General features: G+C 38.0%; 5 protein-coding genes and 1 long non-coding RNA gene across 9 annotated transcripts; 1 reads left to right on the top strand and 5 right to left on the bottom strand.

Annotated features, from left to right (window-relative positions):
- Nucleotides 1–107: 107 nt before the first annotated feature.
- On the bottom strand, nucleotides 108–2006 carry LOC107273734 (cytochrome b561 domain-containing protein 2). 3 transcript variants are annotated; one of them, XM_025091063.1, is made up of 4 exons: nucleotides 1859–1998; nucleotides 1648–1779; nucleotides 1381–1558; nucleotides 108–1304 (listed from the first exon to the last, which is right to left on the bottom strand). In XM_025091063.1, the coding sequence occupies exons 3-4, from the start codon at nucleotides 1537–1539 to the stop codon at nucleotides 765–767; spliced, it is 699 nt and encodes a 232-aa protein (XP_024946831.1). In that variant the 5' UTR covers nucleotides 1540–1558; nucleotides 1648–1779; nucleotides 1859–1998; the 3' UTR covers nucleotides 108–764. The 3 variants fall into 3 exon arrangements, with proteins under 3 accessions (XP_024946831.1, XP_015607715.1, XP_015607716.1); XM_015752229.2 differs by lacking the exon at nucleotides 1648–1779 and having other exon boundaries at nucleotides 1859–2006; XM_015752230.2 differs by lacking the exon at nucleotides 1648–1779 and having other exon boundaries at nucleotides 1825–1983.
- Nucleotides 2007–3679: 1673 nt separating this feature from the next.
- Nucleotides 3680–4929, bottom strand: LOC107273733. The gene is made up of 4 exons (XM_015752228.2): nucleotides 4804–4929; nucleotides 4647–4682; nucleotides 4236–4559; nucleotides 3680–4170 (listed from the first exon to the last, which is right to left on the bottom strand). Exons 1-4 carry the CDS (start codon nucleotides 4922–4924, stop codon nucleotides 3734–3736), a joined length of 918 nt encoding a protein of 305 aa, XP_015607714.2. The 5' UTR covers nucleotides 4925–4929; the 3' UTR covers nucleotides 3680–3733.
- Nucleotides 4930–6002: 1073 nt separating this feature from the next.
- Nucleotides 6003–7260, bottom strand: LOC107273731. Its single transcript, XM_015752224.2, has 4 exons — nucleotides 7136–7260; nucleotides 7004–7039; nucleotides 6592–6915; nucleotides 6003–6526 (listed from the first exon to the last, which is right to left on the bottom strand). The coding sequence occupies exons 1-4, from the start codon at nucleotides 7167–7169 to the stop codon at nucleotides 6042–6044; spliced, it is 879 nt and encodes a 292-aa protein (XP_015607710.1). The 5' UTR covers nucleotides 7170–7260; the 3' UTR covers nucleotides 6003–6041.
- A 1286-nt stretch (nucleotides 7261–8546) lies between these two features.
- On the bottom strand, nucleotides 8547–12784 carry LOC107273728. 2 transcript variants are annotated; one of them, XM_015752171.2, is made up of 5 exons: nucleotides 12660–12784; nucleotides 12528–12563; nucleotides 12116–12439; nucleotides 11892–12050; nucleotides 8547–8911 (listed from the first exon to the last, which is right to left on the bottom strand). In XM_015752171.2, the coding sequence occupies exons 1-5, from the start codon at nucleotides 12691–12693 to the stop codon at nucleotides 8586–8588; spliced, it is 879 nt and encodes a 292-aa protein (XP_015607657.2). In that variant the 5' UTR covers nucleotides 12694–12784; the 3' UTR covers nucleotides 8547–8585. The 2 variants fall into 2 exon arrangements, with proteins under 2 accessions (XP_015607657.2, XP_015607707.1); XM_015752221.2 differs by lacking the exons at nucleotides 11892–12050; nucleotides 12116–12439; nucleotides 12528–12563; nucleotides 12660–12784 and adding exons at nucleotides 9136–9459; nucleotides 9548–9583; nucleotides 9680–9804 and having other exon boundaries at nucleotides 8547–9070.
- Nucleotides 9654–10696, top strand: LOC107273730. The gene is made up of 3 exons (XR_001539318.2): nucleotides 9654–9792; nucleotides 10483–10548; nucleotides 10630–10696. It is a non-coding gene; the product is annotated as an uncharacterized LOC107273730 (long non-coding RNA).
- LOC107273729 lies at nucleotides 10592–11832 on the bottom strand. The gene is made up of 4 exons (XM_015752222.2): nucleotides 11693–11832; nucleotides 11557–11592; nucleotides 11147–11470; nucleotides 10592–11081 (listed from the first exon to the last, which is right to left on the bottom strand). The coding sequence occupies exons 1-4, from the start codon at nucleotides 11724–11726 to the stop codon at nucleotides 10645–10647; spliced, it is 831 nt and encodes a 276-aa protein (XP_015607708.1). The 5' UTR covers nucleotides 11727–11832; the 3' UTR covers nucleotides 10592–10644.
- Nucleotides 12785–12804: the final 20 nt, after the last annotated feature.

Raw genomic sequence — 12804 nt, 5'->3', positions numbered from 1 at the left:
TATCTTACAAGCGGGACTTTGATTAAGTTTATTAAGTTTATTTCATTAAATTATCGAATAATCGATTCGACCATCGTTATCAAAAACTAAATATACATATGGATACGTACACTTATATTACTTTATGTTTATTTACAACGGCTACCAGCAGAACGATATACAATCAAATATACACAATATGCACGGAAAGAAATCTTCATGTGAATCAAGATGGGACAATTAGATTTAAATTAAAATCTAGATTAATATAATAATTCGAGTGTACGTGAGTACAGTGATAAAAATATAGGTGATCCGTGCGTGTGTATACGCGGGGAAACATGTTGTTGCATAATGTTAAGATTAGATGGAATATATAGTAATTGATAAGACCGAGAATACAGGTACAGTTACCGTGTTAAGTATTTACCGAAGACAAAAAATAAGAAAGGAGAAATTGTATTATTGTATATGTATATTGCATTTAAAAATATATATAACATATATTCTATGTATATGTATACGATGCGTGTGGAATTAATAAAGTGTTGATATATATGGTTGGCATTACATACAGTGATATATAATTAATTTTTCACGTCAATCGTTCTAATATACGTATCTTACGAAAGAATCGGTTACCTCCGCTCGAGGATCTTATCGCAAGAGATATGAGACTATCTACAGTCGGATTACTAATAACGAAAGTGCGTATGGTAAATCAATTAAGAACATGACCAGTAACTTTAATTTACTAGCGATGGGTATGGCCCAACTTTCAATTGCTATGGGTTACGCGGTCCAGTATGTGGACCGGTAGATGGCGCAAATAGAGATCTACCTCGTCTAACGGTAAGTAGCAGAGGTTTAATTAGTACTAAAAATCCTCCAATAACGAACGAAGCAAAGACTAAATTTCTGCCTAAATCAGTTCCTGGCCAAAAGGATTTATAAGTCCCATTAATCACAGTAGCCAGTAAGAGGATTGCGGCTATAATTCCTAGGCAAACATGACAGACCTTAATAAATAACGGACGTACTGTTGGATAAACCCAACGCGTGTTTTTCGCCAGGATCCCGCCAATGCATACAATAATGGCGATTATTATGGCGCTGAGTCCCAGTTTGGCGTGAGGTGTCGTTATATGATTCCTATTATAATTCTCTTTGTTAATAAAAACAATGCTAAAGCCAGCCACGATACAAGACAGCCCTAAGACGTTCAGGAGCCAGTGTAGATCTATGCGTCTAGTTCGTGTCAATCTCGAGGTTATGGTCGGTTCGCCAGAGACGCTGAGAATGGCTTCCATTATCAAAAAGCCCACCTAGTTCAAACGTTACGTATGAATTATTCAGGTGAAGAAATTTTGTACGAATTTGTTTTCGACTCTGGATAATTACCCCTGTGACGCAGCATATTGGATGCCATGCGAAGAAACTGAGGTTTGTGAAAAATAACACCAAATTGTAGATCACTGGTGATATGAGTAAAACATGTGTTAATAATGATATCACTAGGACGAGGGTACCAGGCACTCCTCCCGTTTCAAAATCCATCATTTTTGTTGTGTTGAATTATCTGTAAGTACAAATACTATGTTCACCAAAAGTTTATGTCAATTCACCTGAATAACATCTTGTGCAATCGTTCTCCTCAGTATAGCGTACATCGATACACATACGCATAACACTCATACAGCGTATATATAGGAATACACGGGAATTTCCACTCTTAACTGTTACTGTACGTCAGGAATAATAATCTGTTGCGAATTGTTTCTTCGTGAGATCACAGAGCGGCTGAATAAACGATACAAGTAAAAATACCCAAAATAGTCTCTATACCTCGAACTATTTTCCAGTAAACCAATGTACTCACAATGTAAATTAATTCACGTAACTATTGGTTGATTATACTTTAATTGTTAATCATTAAGTACTTTTATTTACACAGAAAAGCGACAACTACGTAACAAATGCTCGGTACTAATGTGGTATGTAAACTGAGTTGGAGTTCATCAGGGAGTGAAAAATACGCAGATGTTCCTCACACAGCCTTCATTCTGATCGTTCTGATAATCGGACGATCCCCACTCTCTCCACACATGAACGTATGTAATATATCTGATTTGCCAACGGTAATGTAGCAATCTCTTTTCGTATTGTATCTCAGCCATGGATATAAATATATAATACATATAGCATCTCAGACTGGTTATCCTCACGATGGCAATTTACATAACTTTTATTGATATTATATCATTGTATATAATGTCAACAATATATCGATACATAGGATAAATGCAATATACATACGCGATAATACAATTTCTCTTTCCTTCTTCGTACTCATAAAATACTTAACACGATACTGTACTTGTATCTAGGTCTTATCAATTAATACATATTTCATATAATCTTATAAACATTATACATGTTGCCTCGTGCATTCGCGGGCCTGAGTCATCCCTATCTTTACTACTGTACGCATGTACACTCGATTAATAGGTTAGTCTAAACTTTAGTTCATATCTAATCGTTTCTTCTTGATTTACGTAAAGATTTCTTGCCGTGTTAATTGTGTATATTTCATTGTATATCGGTCTGCGGGTCGCCTTTATAATTATACATAAAATAATATAAGTCGATCTATCCGTACGTGTATTTAATTTTGCATTGATTATTCTATAATTCAATCATTGACTTAATCGAACTTATAAGGCACGTTAGATACCACATACGGAAAGAGTTTACTAATTACATAATCGTCAGTTAGAACAGCTTTGTAATTAAACGATTTCGACATTCGCACATTTGGTAATTAGACATACTGATACTCTAGGTAAACTTTTTCATAAAATTTACATATATATAATATATGCATATTGTAATATTTTCAACAATTAATTCCTAATTCGATTTTTAAACGTTTTATCCCAAAATCGCTCTTTCCTTTCCAATACACTTTCAGTAGTTGTATCATTCCTGGACGTTGCGTAAACTTTCATAAATATATATCTCAAGAAAGAAATGACTATAAACTGTCAGATTACGTAAAATGAGAGAATCTTATGTTGAATCAAATAAGAAAATAAGATCGATATAGAAACGAGATTGATTATGTAACTGAAATTTTATTGCTGATACAAATAGCTCAATTTTCAAATGCATTAATTTTCGTTCGATTCAATCGATGATTTTTCATGTACAGAGATATTTCCAGCTCTCAGCAGTAGCCACGAGAGATATAAGTAGAATTAAAATTTCTGCAATACCGAAACAGGCAAATACTAAACCTCTGACTACGTCAGTTCCTCGTCAATATGGTTCACAGATTCAACGTATATAATATAACGTACAACAGTATAATGACATATTTATATGACAATGTAGGTGATCCATGAAAATCGAACGATCCAAATCAGATATATCTCTATGTCAGTGTAGATGATCTACAATAAATTCAATGATCATTTGACTTCTTCAAAATGATCAGCTATCAGGATACCGTTACTATGTGATAGTAAGACCCAGCTATGAATCATCAGATATTTTCAATTAATCTAATAATTAAATGTATAACATTTGAAAATATTGTGAAAGCACACGATGACAATGGGCCTTATAAAATTGGACGTAGTAAATTAGTTGCATGATCAATTGATTCGATAATAAATAAATAAAAGTAGCGTGGACAAAATTATTTTCTTATGTTCAATTTATTAAATTCTTCTTGCAGGATAGAGGGCCTTATTTAACAGGAGATTTTCCATGGTTTGTCAACGAAGTAAACGTGCATGGAGATAAGACCGTACTTTGCAGTCCAATCGACTAAGCATTGGGGACTATTAGGTATGGTGGGTCTAATGAATAACGAGGGAACCCATTCGTACCAGTTGCGACTGACCTTGCTGCTTGCACCAAATACTTGAAAACCAAGACCAAGTAGGTCGCCATCCTCATAGAGGAGGAAGATAGGATAGAATTCCTCACAAACAAGTGACTCGTTCATGGCATAGTAATAATGGGTGCCCATTTTAGCGACACAATTTTCTTCATGAAAATCGAGGGTCTTCAGCATAGTGTCCAAGTTCCTAGAGATTGCCTTGTAGCTGTCACCCTCTTCGATCCAGATGCCAGTAGTCCCGGTGAGTCCTCCTGCGTCTCTACGACCTCCAACATCGATCACATCTACAAGGACGAGGATGAGGTATAGTCGAAATCTCTTGAAAATGTCAAAAATCAAATTCACTCACCAGGATCGACAGTGTACACAGTGACGGTCCAGAAGTCTTCGCCGAATAAGTTCTTCTTCTTGTAAGCGGGGAAAGTGGATGGCTTGTATGGAATTTTTTCGTTTTCGACGTCCCTGGCGCGGGCACCGACTTGGAAGCCGGCGATGTTGCCATAAGAATCAGTAAGGATGCAGAAGCGGCCGTCATCTTTGAAACAGTACACTGTCACTGGATGGTCATTGACACCTGGGACACTGACCCAGCCTTCGATGAAGGCGTTCTTGGATTCGCGTGGGACTTTGAAGAAGCTGTTCAAACGGAAGAGATCCGTCCCAGACCACTTGACTGATGGGTAGAAAAAATATATATTAGAGATCTTTATATTTATGTTGACAGAAAAGTTAGTCCTTTTTATATATAAAGACACTTTACCTCTGAGATCGTTCCATTGAACGGCCGAAGACAGAGCTGCAAATGCAATGGAGATACATACTTCATTATTTTCTTAATCGTTGGAACCTTGTTTGATGTAATATTAATTACGATTATTGCGTGATAATATACTGGGTGGGACATAGTTCAAACTTACCAGTGAATGCTGCTAAAACTATTATAATCTTCATGATCGTGTGATAGTTGCCGATCATTTTAGAAAACGAATGAGAATGAGAAGTGAATTTCGAGGTTAAATATCTGCTGACATGATACATGATTTTGCACACGAGTTACACATATATGATACATGTGACGTACATTCATGGTTTTGCACACTTGGTATACATACATGATATACGATATATTGCAGTTTAGGGCGGACAAGAGAGATAACAATATATGTATACACGTGCGTGCACACTTGTGTGTATTTAGGTATACACGTAATAAACATTTATAGACCTTATTAATGTATTGAGAATTAATCAATCATTAGTCCTGCGGCGTGATCAGCTTTCCACGTAATCAAACGCCAGAAGGGTAGAACTCAGCGTTTATTTTGTACCCGATATTCCAAAAGACTGTCTAAACAAACCCGTTGAACGCATCGTTTGCCTTTTCCTCTTAAGCTGGTCTACATACTGCATATAATATATATTAGAAATTTTCAATCAATTCACTCAAAGAATAGGTGGAAAATACATAGAAGCAAACTATGGATTTTGAAAAAAAAATCGCAAAGATATGTATGATCTTTTTTGCCCACAGAACGTCCACACCAAATTACAGCCTTTTCCGACCATGTCGGATGAGTAAAATACAACACAGTTGTCTAATCGTGACCAAGGACTTCGTCCTTGTGTTAATCTGTTCCCACTCCAATGGAATTTTTCTTTTGAGTGTTCCGTTAGACAAGCAAGAGTATCTTCAGGCTACGAACGAAAAACGAAAGGTACCTTACTACCTCAGAAATCAGATCTATGTTCGGTTCTGGAGGCATGAAAGAATTCACAGACTTACTTCTCTCTTATTTTTTTCCAGAACGTAATGCAATTATCATCCACGAAATGGCACGAGTTTCCTGCCTTTCAGAAAAACACGTTAGAATGCAGATTTCTTTCTTCGATGTACCGTTGGACTCAGTCAGCCCGTTAACCCCTTGCAGTCTTCACGAAGGAATCTGTGTCTCCGGGAAAGAAAGAAATGTCCAAGGTATCTTGCAACTGGAATTTTCTTCTTCAAAGGTATGTGTGACACTGCCAACCTCTTATCTCTTTCAGGCAGCAAAGTGGGAAGTTTGTTTTTAATTCGAAAATAAAAAGTAAAAGTCGTAGAATGTCGTGTGATCAATAGTACTGTTCAATTCAATCGGAAATTCCGATCAATTTTATTTTAAAATATGGTGTGTACAATTTTTTTTACAGTATGAACCAACCAGTTGTCACAGGAAATGTTCCATGGTTCGTCGACAAAGTAAATGTGCAAAGAAATACTATTATACTTTGCAGTTATATCGACTAAACAATCAGGAGAATTAGGAGCTATGACCCTAGTGAAAGACGGTAAAATGGGTTCCCACCAAACACGCTTGGTGCTGGATTTTGGACCAAATCCTTGGAAAGCAACACCGAGCAGATCGCCACCATCATACAGGAGGACGATAGGCCGAAATTCGGAACAAGCAAGTGTCTCGTTCATGGCATAATAATAATGGTCACCCATTTGAGGGATGCACTTTGTTTTGTGATAATCAAGCTCCTTCCGCATAGTTCTCTCGTGCCTAGAGACTACCATGTAGCTGTCACCCTCTTCGATCCAGATGCCAGTAGTTCCGGTGAGTCCTCTTGTTTCGCTACGACCTCCAGCATCGATCACATCTACAAGGACGAGGAGAAGGTATAGTCGAAATTACTTGAAAATGTCAAAAATTAAATTCACCCACCAGGATCGACAGAATACACAGTGACGGTCCAGTAGGCTTCGCCAAATAAGGTCTTCTTCTTGTAGTTGGGGACGATGGATGGGTCGTATGGAATTCCCTTGTTCTCGATGTCGCTGGCGGGGATACCGAATTCGAAACCGGCGATGTTGCCGAAGGAATCAGTAATGATGCAGAAGCGGCCATCATTCTCGAGACAGAAGACGTCTACGGGATGATCATTGACACCTTCGACGCGGACCCAGCCTTCGGCAATGGCGCTGCTGGCGGTACGTGGAATTTGGAAGAAGCTGTCCTCAGGGGTGGTTTTCATTCCATTCCACCTAGCTAATCAATAGTAAGAAAAGCATATATTAAAAATATTAATATTTTTTTACCCGTAGACAAAGATCTTCTTACATGTAAGGACACTTACCTCGGAGATCGGTCCATTTAACGGCCGAACACAAAGCTGCAAATACAATGGCGATACAGAATTATTTTCTTAATCGTTCGAACCTTGTTTGATGCAATATTAATATACTGAGTAGGATAAAGTCAAACTCACCAATGAGCGCTGCTAAAATTATAACAGTTTTCATGATTTCGTGATAATTATCGATCACTGTAAGGAAACGAATGAGATTGAGAAGCTTATTGCGAACTTTTATATGAATGATAGTGACATTTGTTTGCTATTAACTATTTTTTGCACACGTGTCGACACCTGTTACCTATGTACATGTAATATGTATGTATATATATATTCCCAGATATGGATGATGGTGTGTCCTTATTTACTATTAGCTATTTTTTGCACACGTATCGACATCTGTTACATTACCCACACAAACACACACACATCCATGTATACTCTTGTGGTCCTGAAACCGTCGAAGAAGGCCTTCTTCTTGTAGACGGCGAAGGCGACACCCATATGTGTATGCGTATGTCTTTTGTACTTTTAATTGATACAGATGCAAAGATCGTGTACTTGTGAATGTTTTTTTGCACACTTATCCATTTAGATTTACGTCAATCACGTTTAGACCTTATCGAAGAAGAAAAAGAAATAAATCTTATAAAAATAATTTTTAATCATAGTTTCATTAAAAAATATTAATAAATATTGAGTACATACCCTGGTTTATATGAAGAAAAAAAGCATAAAATATATAGTTTTTTCAAAATATAAAATAAGGGTTGCAACGCCTTGGGTCATAAACACACCTCATATCTTCGACTTTTTATGACAAATATTTTCCACTTGGTTTTATTAAAAAATATCAATTAGAATCTGACATATGATAAAAAACAATTTTCGGGGGTAAAATTTAGGGGTGGTTTTTATCCCTTTGAAAAATCCTGAAACACCCCAACTGAAATATTTGATAGAGTTAATGGAAACGCTTTTCTTTATTTTTTTGAGCCCATACCCCGGTTTTTATGCAGAAAAAAAGCATAAAAAATATAGTTTTTTCAAAATATAAAATAAGGGTTGCAACCCCTTGGGTCATAAACACACCTCATATCTTCGACTTCTTATGACAAATATTTTCCACTTGGTTCTATTAAAAAATATTAATTAGAAGTCGAGATATGATAAAAAAACGATTTTCGGGGGTGAATTTCAAGGGTCGTTTTCACCCCTTTAAAGTGGATGTCAGCACAAAAAAAAAATACGTGTCTCTTATTTTGTCGAGTACTACAACATATCAAAAAATTATTGAAATCGGTGGGGTCGGGTTGGGGGGGTTTCCTTGTCAGTCAGCCCGTTTACCCCTTGCAGTCTTCACGAAGGAATCTGTGTGTCTCCGGGAAACAAAGAAATGTCCAAGGTATCTTGCAACTGGAATTTTCTTCTTCAAAGGTATGTGTGACACTGCCAACCTCTTATCTCTTTCAGGCAGCAAAGTGGGAAGTTTGTTTTTAATTCGAAAATAAAAAGTAAAAGTCGTAGAATGTCGTGTGATCAATAGTACTGTTCAATTCAATCGGAAATTCCGATCAATTTTATTTTAAAATATGGTGTGTACAATTTTTTTTACAGTATGAACCAACCAGTTGTCACAGGAAATGTTCCATGGTTCGTCGACAAAGTAAATGTGCAAAGAAATACTATTATACTTTGCAGTTATATCGACTAAACAATCAGGAGAATTAGGAGCTATGACCCTAGTGAAAGACGGTAAAATGGGTTCCCACCAAACACGCTTGGTGCTGGATTTTGGACCAAATCCTTGGAAAGCAACACCGAGCAGATCGCCACCATCATACAGGAGGACGATAGGCCGAAATTCGGAACAAGCAAGTGTCTCGTTCATGGCATAATAATAATGGTCACCCATTTGAGGGATGCACTTTGTTTTGTGATAATCAAGCTCCTTCCGCATAGTTCTCTCGTGCCTAGAGACTACCATGTAGCTGTCACCCTCTTCGATCCAGATGCCAGTAGTTCCGGTGAGTCCTCTTGTTTCGCTACGACCTCCAGCATCGATCACATCTACAAGGACGAGGAGAAGGTATAGTCGAAATTACTTGAAAATGTCAAAAATTAAATTCACCCACCAGGATCGACAGAATACACAGTGACGGTCCAGTAGGCTTCGCCAAATAAGGTCTTCTTCTTGTAGTTGGGGACGATGGATGGGTCGTATGGAATTCCCTTGTTCTCGATGTCGCTGGCGGGGATACCGAATTCGAAACCGGCGATGTTGCCGAAGGAATCAGTAATGATGCAGAAGCGGCCATCATTCTCGAGACAGAAGACGTCTACGGGATGATCATTGACACCTTCGACGCGGACCCAGCCTTCGGCAATGGCGCTGCTGGCGGTACGTGGAATTTGGAAGAAGCTGTCCTCAGGGGTGGTTTTCATTCCATTCCACCTAGCTAATCAATAGTAAGAAAAGCATATATTAAAAATATTAATATTTTTTTACCCGTAGACAAAGATCTTCTTACATGTAAGGACACTTACCTCGGAGATCGGTCCATTTAACGGCCGAACACAAAGCTGCAAATACAATGGCGATACAGAATTATTTTCTTAATCGTTCGAACCTTGTTTGATGCAATATTAATATACTGAGTAGGATAAAGTCAAACTCACCAATGAGCGCTGCTAAAATTATAACAGTTTTCATGATTTCGTGATAATTATCGATCACTGTAAGGAAACGAATGAGATTGAGAAGCTTATTGCGAACTTTTATATGAATGATAGTGACATTTGTTTGCTATTAACTATTTTTTGCACACGTGTCGACACCTGTTACCTATGTACATGTAATATGTATGTATATATATATTCCCAGATATGGATGATGGTGTGTCCTTATTTACTATTAGCTATTTTTTGCACACGTATCGACATCTGTTACATTACCCACACAAACACACACACATCCATGTATACTCTTGTGGTCCTGAAACCGTCGAAGAAGGCCTTCTTCTTGTAGACGGCGAAGGCGACACCCATATGTGTATGCGTATGTCTTTTGTACTTTTAATTGATACAGATGCAAAGATCGTGTACTTGTGAATGTTTTTTTGCACACTTATCCATTTAGATTTACGTCAATCACGTTTAGACCTTATCGATCTTTTACTTTATTCTCGATATTCACAATGACTCCCTTCCCTTGCGTCTACGAGAAAACCCCCTGAAACGCATTGTTTGCCAAATGTAAAACTATTTCGGTCAAAAACTATGTCTAAATCTTATAGATACTGCTTCTATGGATTAGAGCTTTTTCTTTGTAATAACAGATTCTCTCTCGACGTAATCGCAATAATATTTGATATATAAGCAAGCGATAGTTACTGTAGAAGAAGAGGGTGATGTCTTAGTTTCAGATATAATTGTAAAGTGAGGACACTAAATGTTCGATAAAATTGTTATTTTTTTTACAGCTGTCCAGAAGGAATTCCATAATTAAGAAAGTCCAAATGAAAGCAACATACATAGGATATGTTCAGGTGAAATGTAAAAGTATCTCAAATTGATTTATCAAAATATCAATAATTTTTAACAGATGTTTATTCATTCAATCCATACAGCAATGGCAGAAGAGATCAACAGGTGATCTTCCAGGGTTTCTCAACCAAGAAAATGTGCATGGTAATAATACCATATTCTCTACCCCAATCGACTAAGCAGGCAGGAGGTTTAGGAATGGTGGGCTTGATTGCAGTCCAGTCAAGTGCATCATACCAAGGACGATTTAACGTGGTGGGACGTCCAAATGCCAAAAATCCAAGGACGGTCAAGTCGTTGCCAGAATACATAAGGAAGTACGGCGAAATCTCCTTACAATCTTGATTTTCGTCCAGTTTGAGGTAATAATGATGACCCATGCTAGGGAAACAATTATTTTTACGGAAATCTAATGTTTTCAACAAGGTATTCAAGTTCTTGTCGATGTACATGTAGCTGTCACCCTCTTCGACCCAGACACCGGTAGTCATGATGAGTCCTTTTGCGTCTCTACGGCCTCCAGCATCGATCAGATCTGCAAGGACGAGAATGAGGTATAGTTGAAATCTCTTGAAAATGTTAAAAATTAAATTCACCCACTAGGATCGACAGTGTATACAGTGGTGGTCCAGTAGTCTTCGCCGAATAAGGTCTTCTTCTTGTAGGCGGCGATGGTGGATGGGTCGTATGGAATTCCTTTGTTGTCGATGTCACTGGCGAGAACACTGACTTGAATACCAGCGATGTTACCGTAGGAATCAGTAAGGACGCAGAAGCGGCCATCATTTTTGGGACAGTAAACTGTCACTGGATGATCATTGACATGTGGGACACTGACCCAGCCTTCGGAGATGCTGCTGTTGGCGGTACGTGGAATTTCGAAGAAGCTATTCTGATGTAAGGTATCTGATCCATTCCACCTGACTAATCAATAATAAGGATATATATACGAGATATTAATATTTTTTTACAAGCGCACACAGTTCTTGTTATATGTAAAGGTACTTTACCTCTGAGATCGGTCCACTCAAAAGCTGAAGACAGAGCTGCAAGTACAATGAAGATTCACACATAATTATTTCATTAATCGTTGAAATCTTATTCGATGTAATATTAATATGCTGGGTGGTATAAAGTCAAACTCACCAGTGAAGGCTGCTAAAATTATTACAGTTTTCATGATCCCGTGATAGTTGCCGACCGTTATGAGGAACCAAAATGAAACTGAGAAGCTTATTACGCGCCTATATAACTGTTGACGTGAATTTATTGGTTTTGCACACTTGGCACACAGAGTGCAGATTTCTTTCTTCGATGTACCGTTGGGCATAATAATAATGGTCACCCATTTGAGGGATGCATTTTGTTTTGTGATAATCAAGCTCCTTCCGCATAGTTCTCTCGTGCCTAGAGACTACCATGTAGCTGTCACCCTCTTCGATCCAGATGCCAGTAGTTCCGGTGAGTCCTCTTGTTTCGCTACGACCTCCAGCATCGATCACATCTACAAGGACGAGGAGAAGGTATAGTCGAAATTACTTGAAAATGTCAAAAATTAAATTCACCCACCAGGATCGACAGAATACACAGTGACGGTCCAGTAGGCTTCGCCAAATAAGGTCTTCTTCTTGTAGTTGGGGACGATGGATGGGTCGTATGGAATTCCCTTGTTCTCGATGTCGCTGGCGGGGATACCGAATTCGAAACCGGCGATGTTGCCGAAGGAATCAGTAATGATGCAGAAGCGGCCATCATTCTCGAGACAGAAGACGTCTACGGGATGATCATTGACACCTTCGACGCGGACCCAGCCTTCGGCAATGGCGCTGCTGGCGGTACGTGGAATTTGGAAGAAGCTGTCCTCAGGGGTGGTTTTCATTCCATTCCACCTAGCTAATCAATAGTAAGAAAAGCATATATTAAAAATATTAATATTTTTTTACCCGTAGACAAAGATCTTCTTACATGTAAGGACACTTACCTCGGAGATCGGTCCATTTAACGGCCGAACACAAAGCTGCAAATACAATGGCGATACAGAATTATTTTCTTAATCGTTCGAACCTTGTTTGATGCAATATTAATATACTGAGTAGGATAAAGTCAAACTCACCAATGAGCGCTGCTAAAATTATAACAGTTTTCATGATTTCGTGATAATTATCGATCACTGTAAGGAAACGAATGAGATTGAGAAGCTTATTGCGAACTTTTATACGAATGATGGTGAGACTTGTTTACTATTAACTATATTTTGC

This window comes from Cephus cinctus, unplaced genomic scaffold (genome assembly GCF_000341935.2).
Source record: "Cephus cinctus unplaced genomic scaffold, Ccin1 Ccin1_scaffold1841, whole genome shotgun sequence".
In the NCBI taxonomy this organism is placed as follows: domain Eukaryota; kingdom Metazoa; phylum Arthropoda; class Insecta; order Hymenoptera; family Cephidae; genus Cephus; species Cephus cinctus.
The sequence above is the reverse complement of the archived record's forward strand: the minus strand, read 5'-3'. Positions and strand labels throughout refer to the sequence as shown.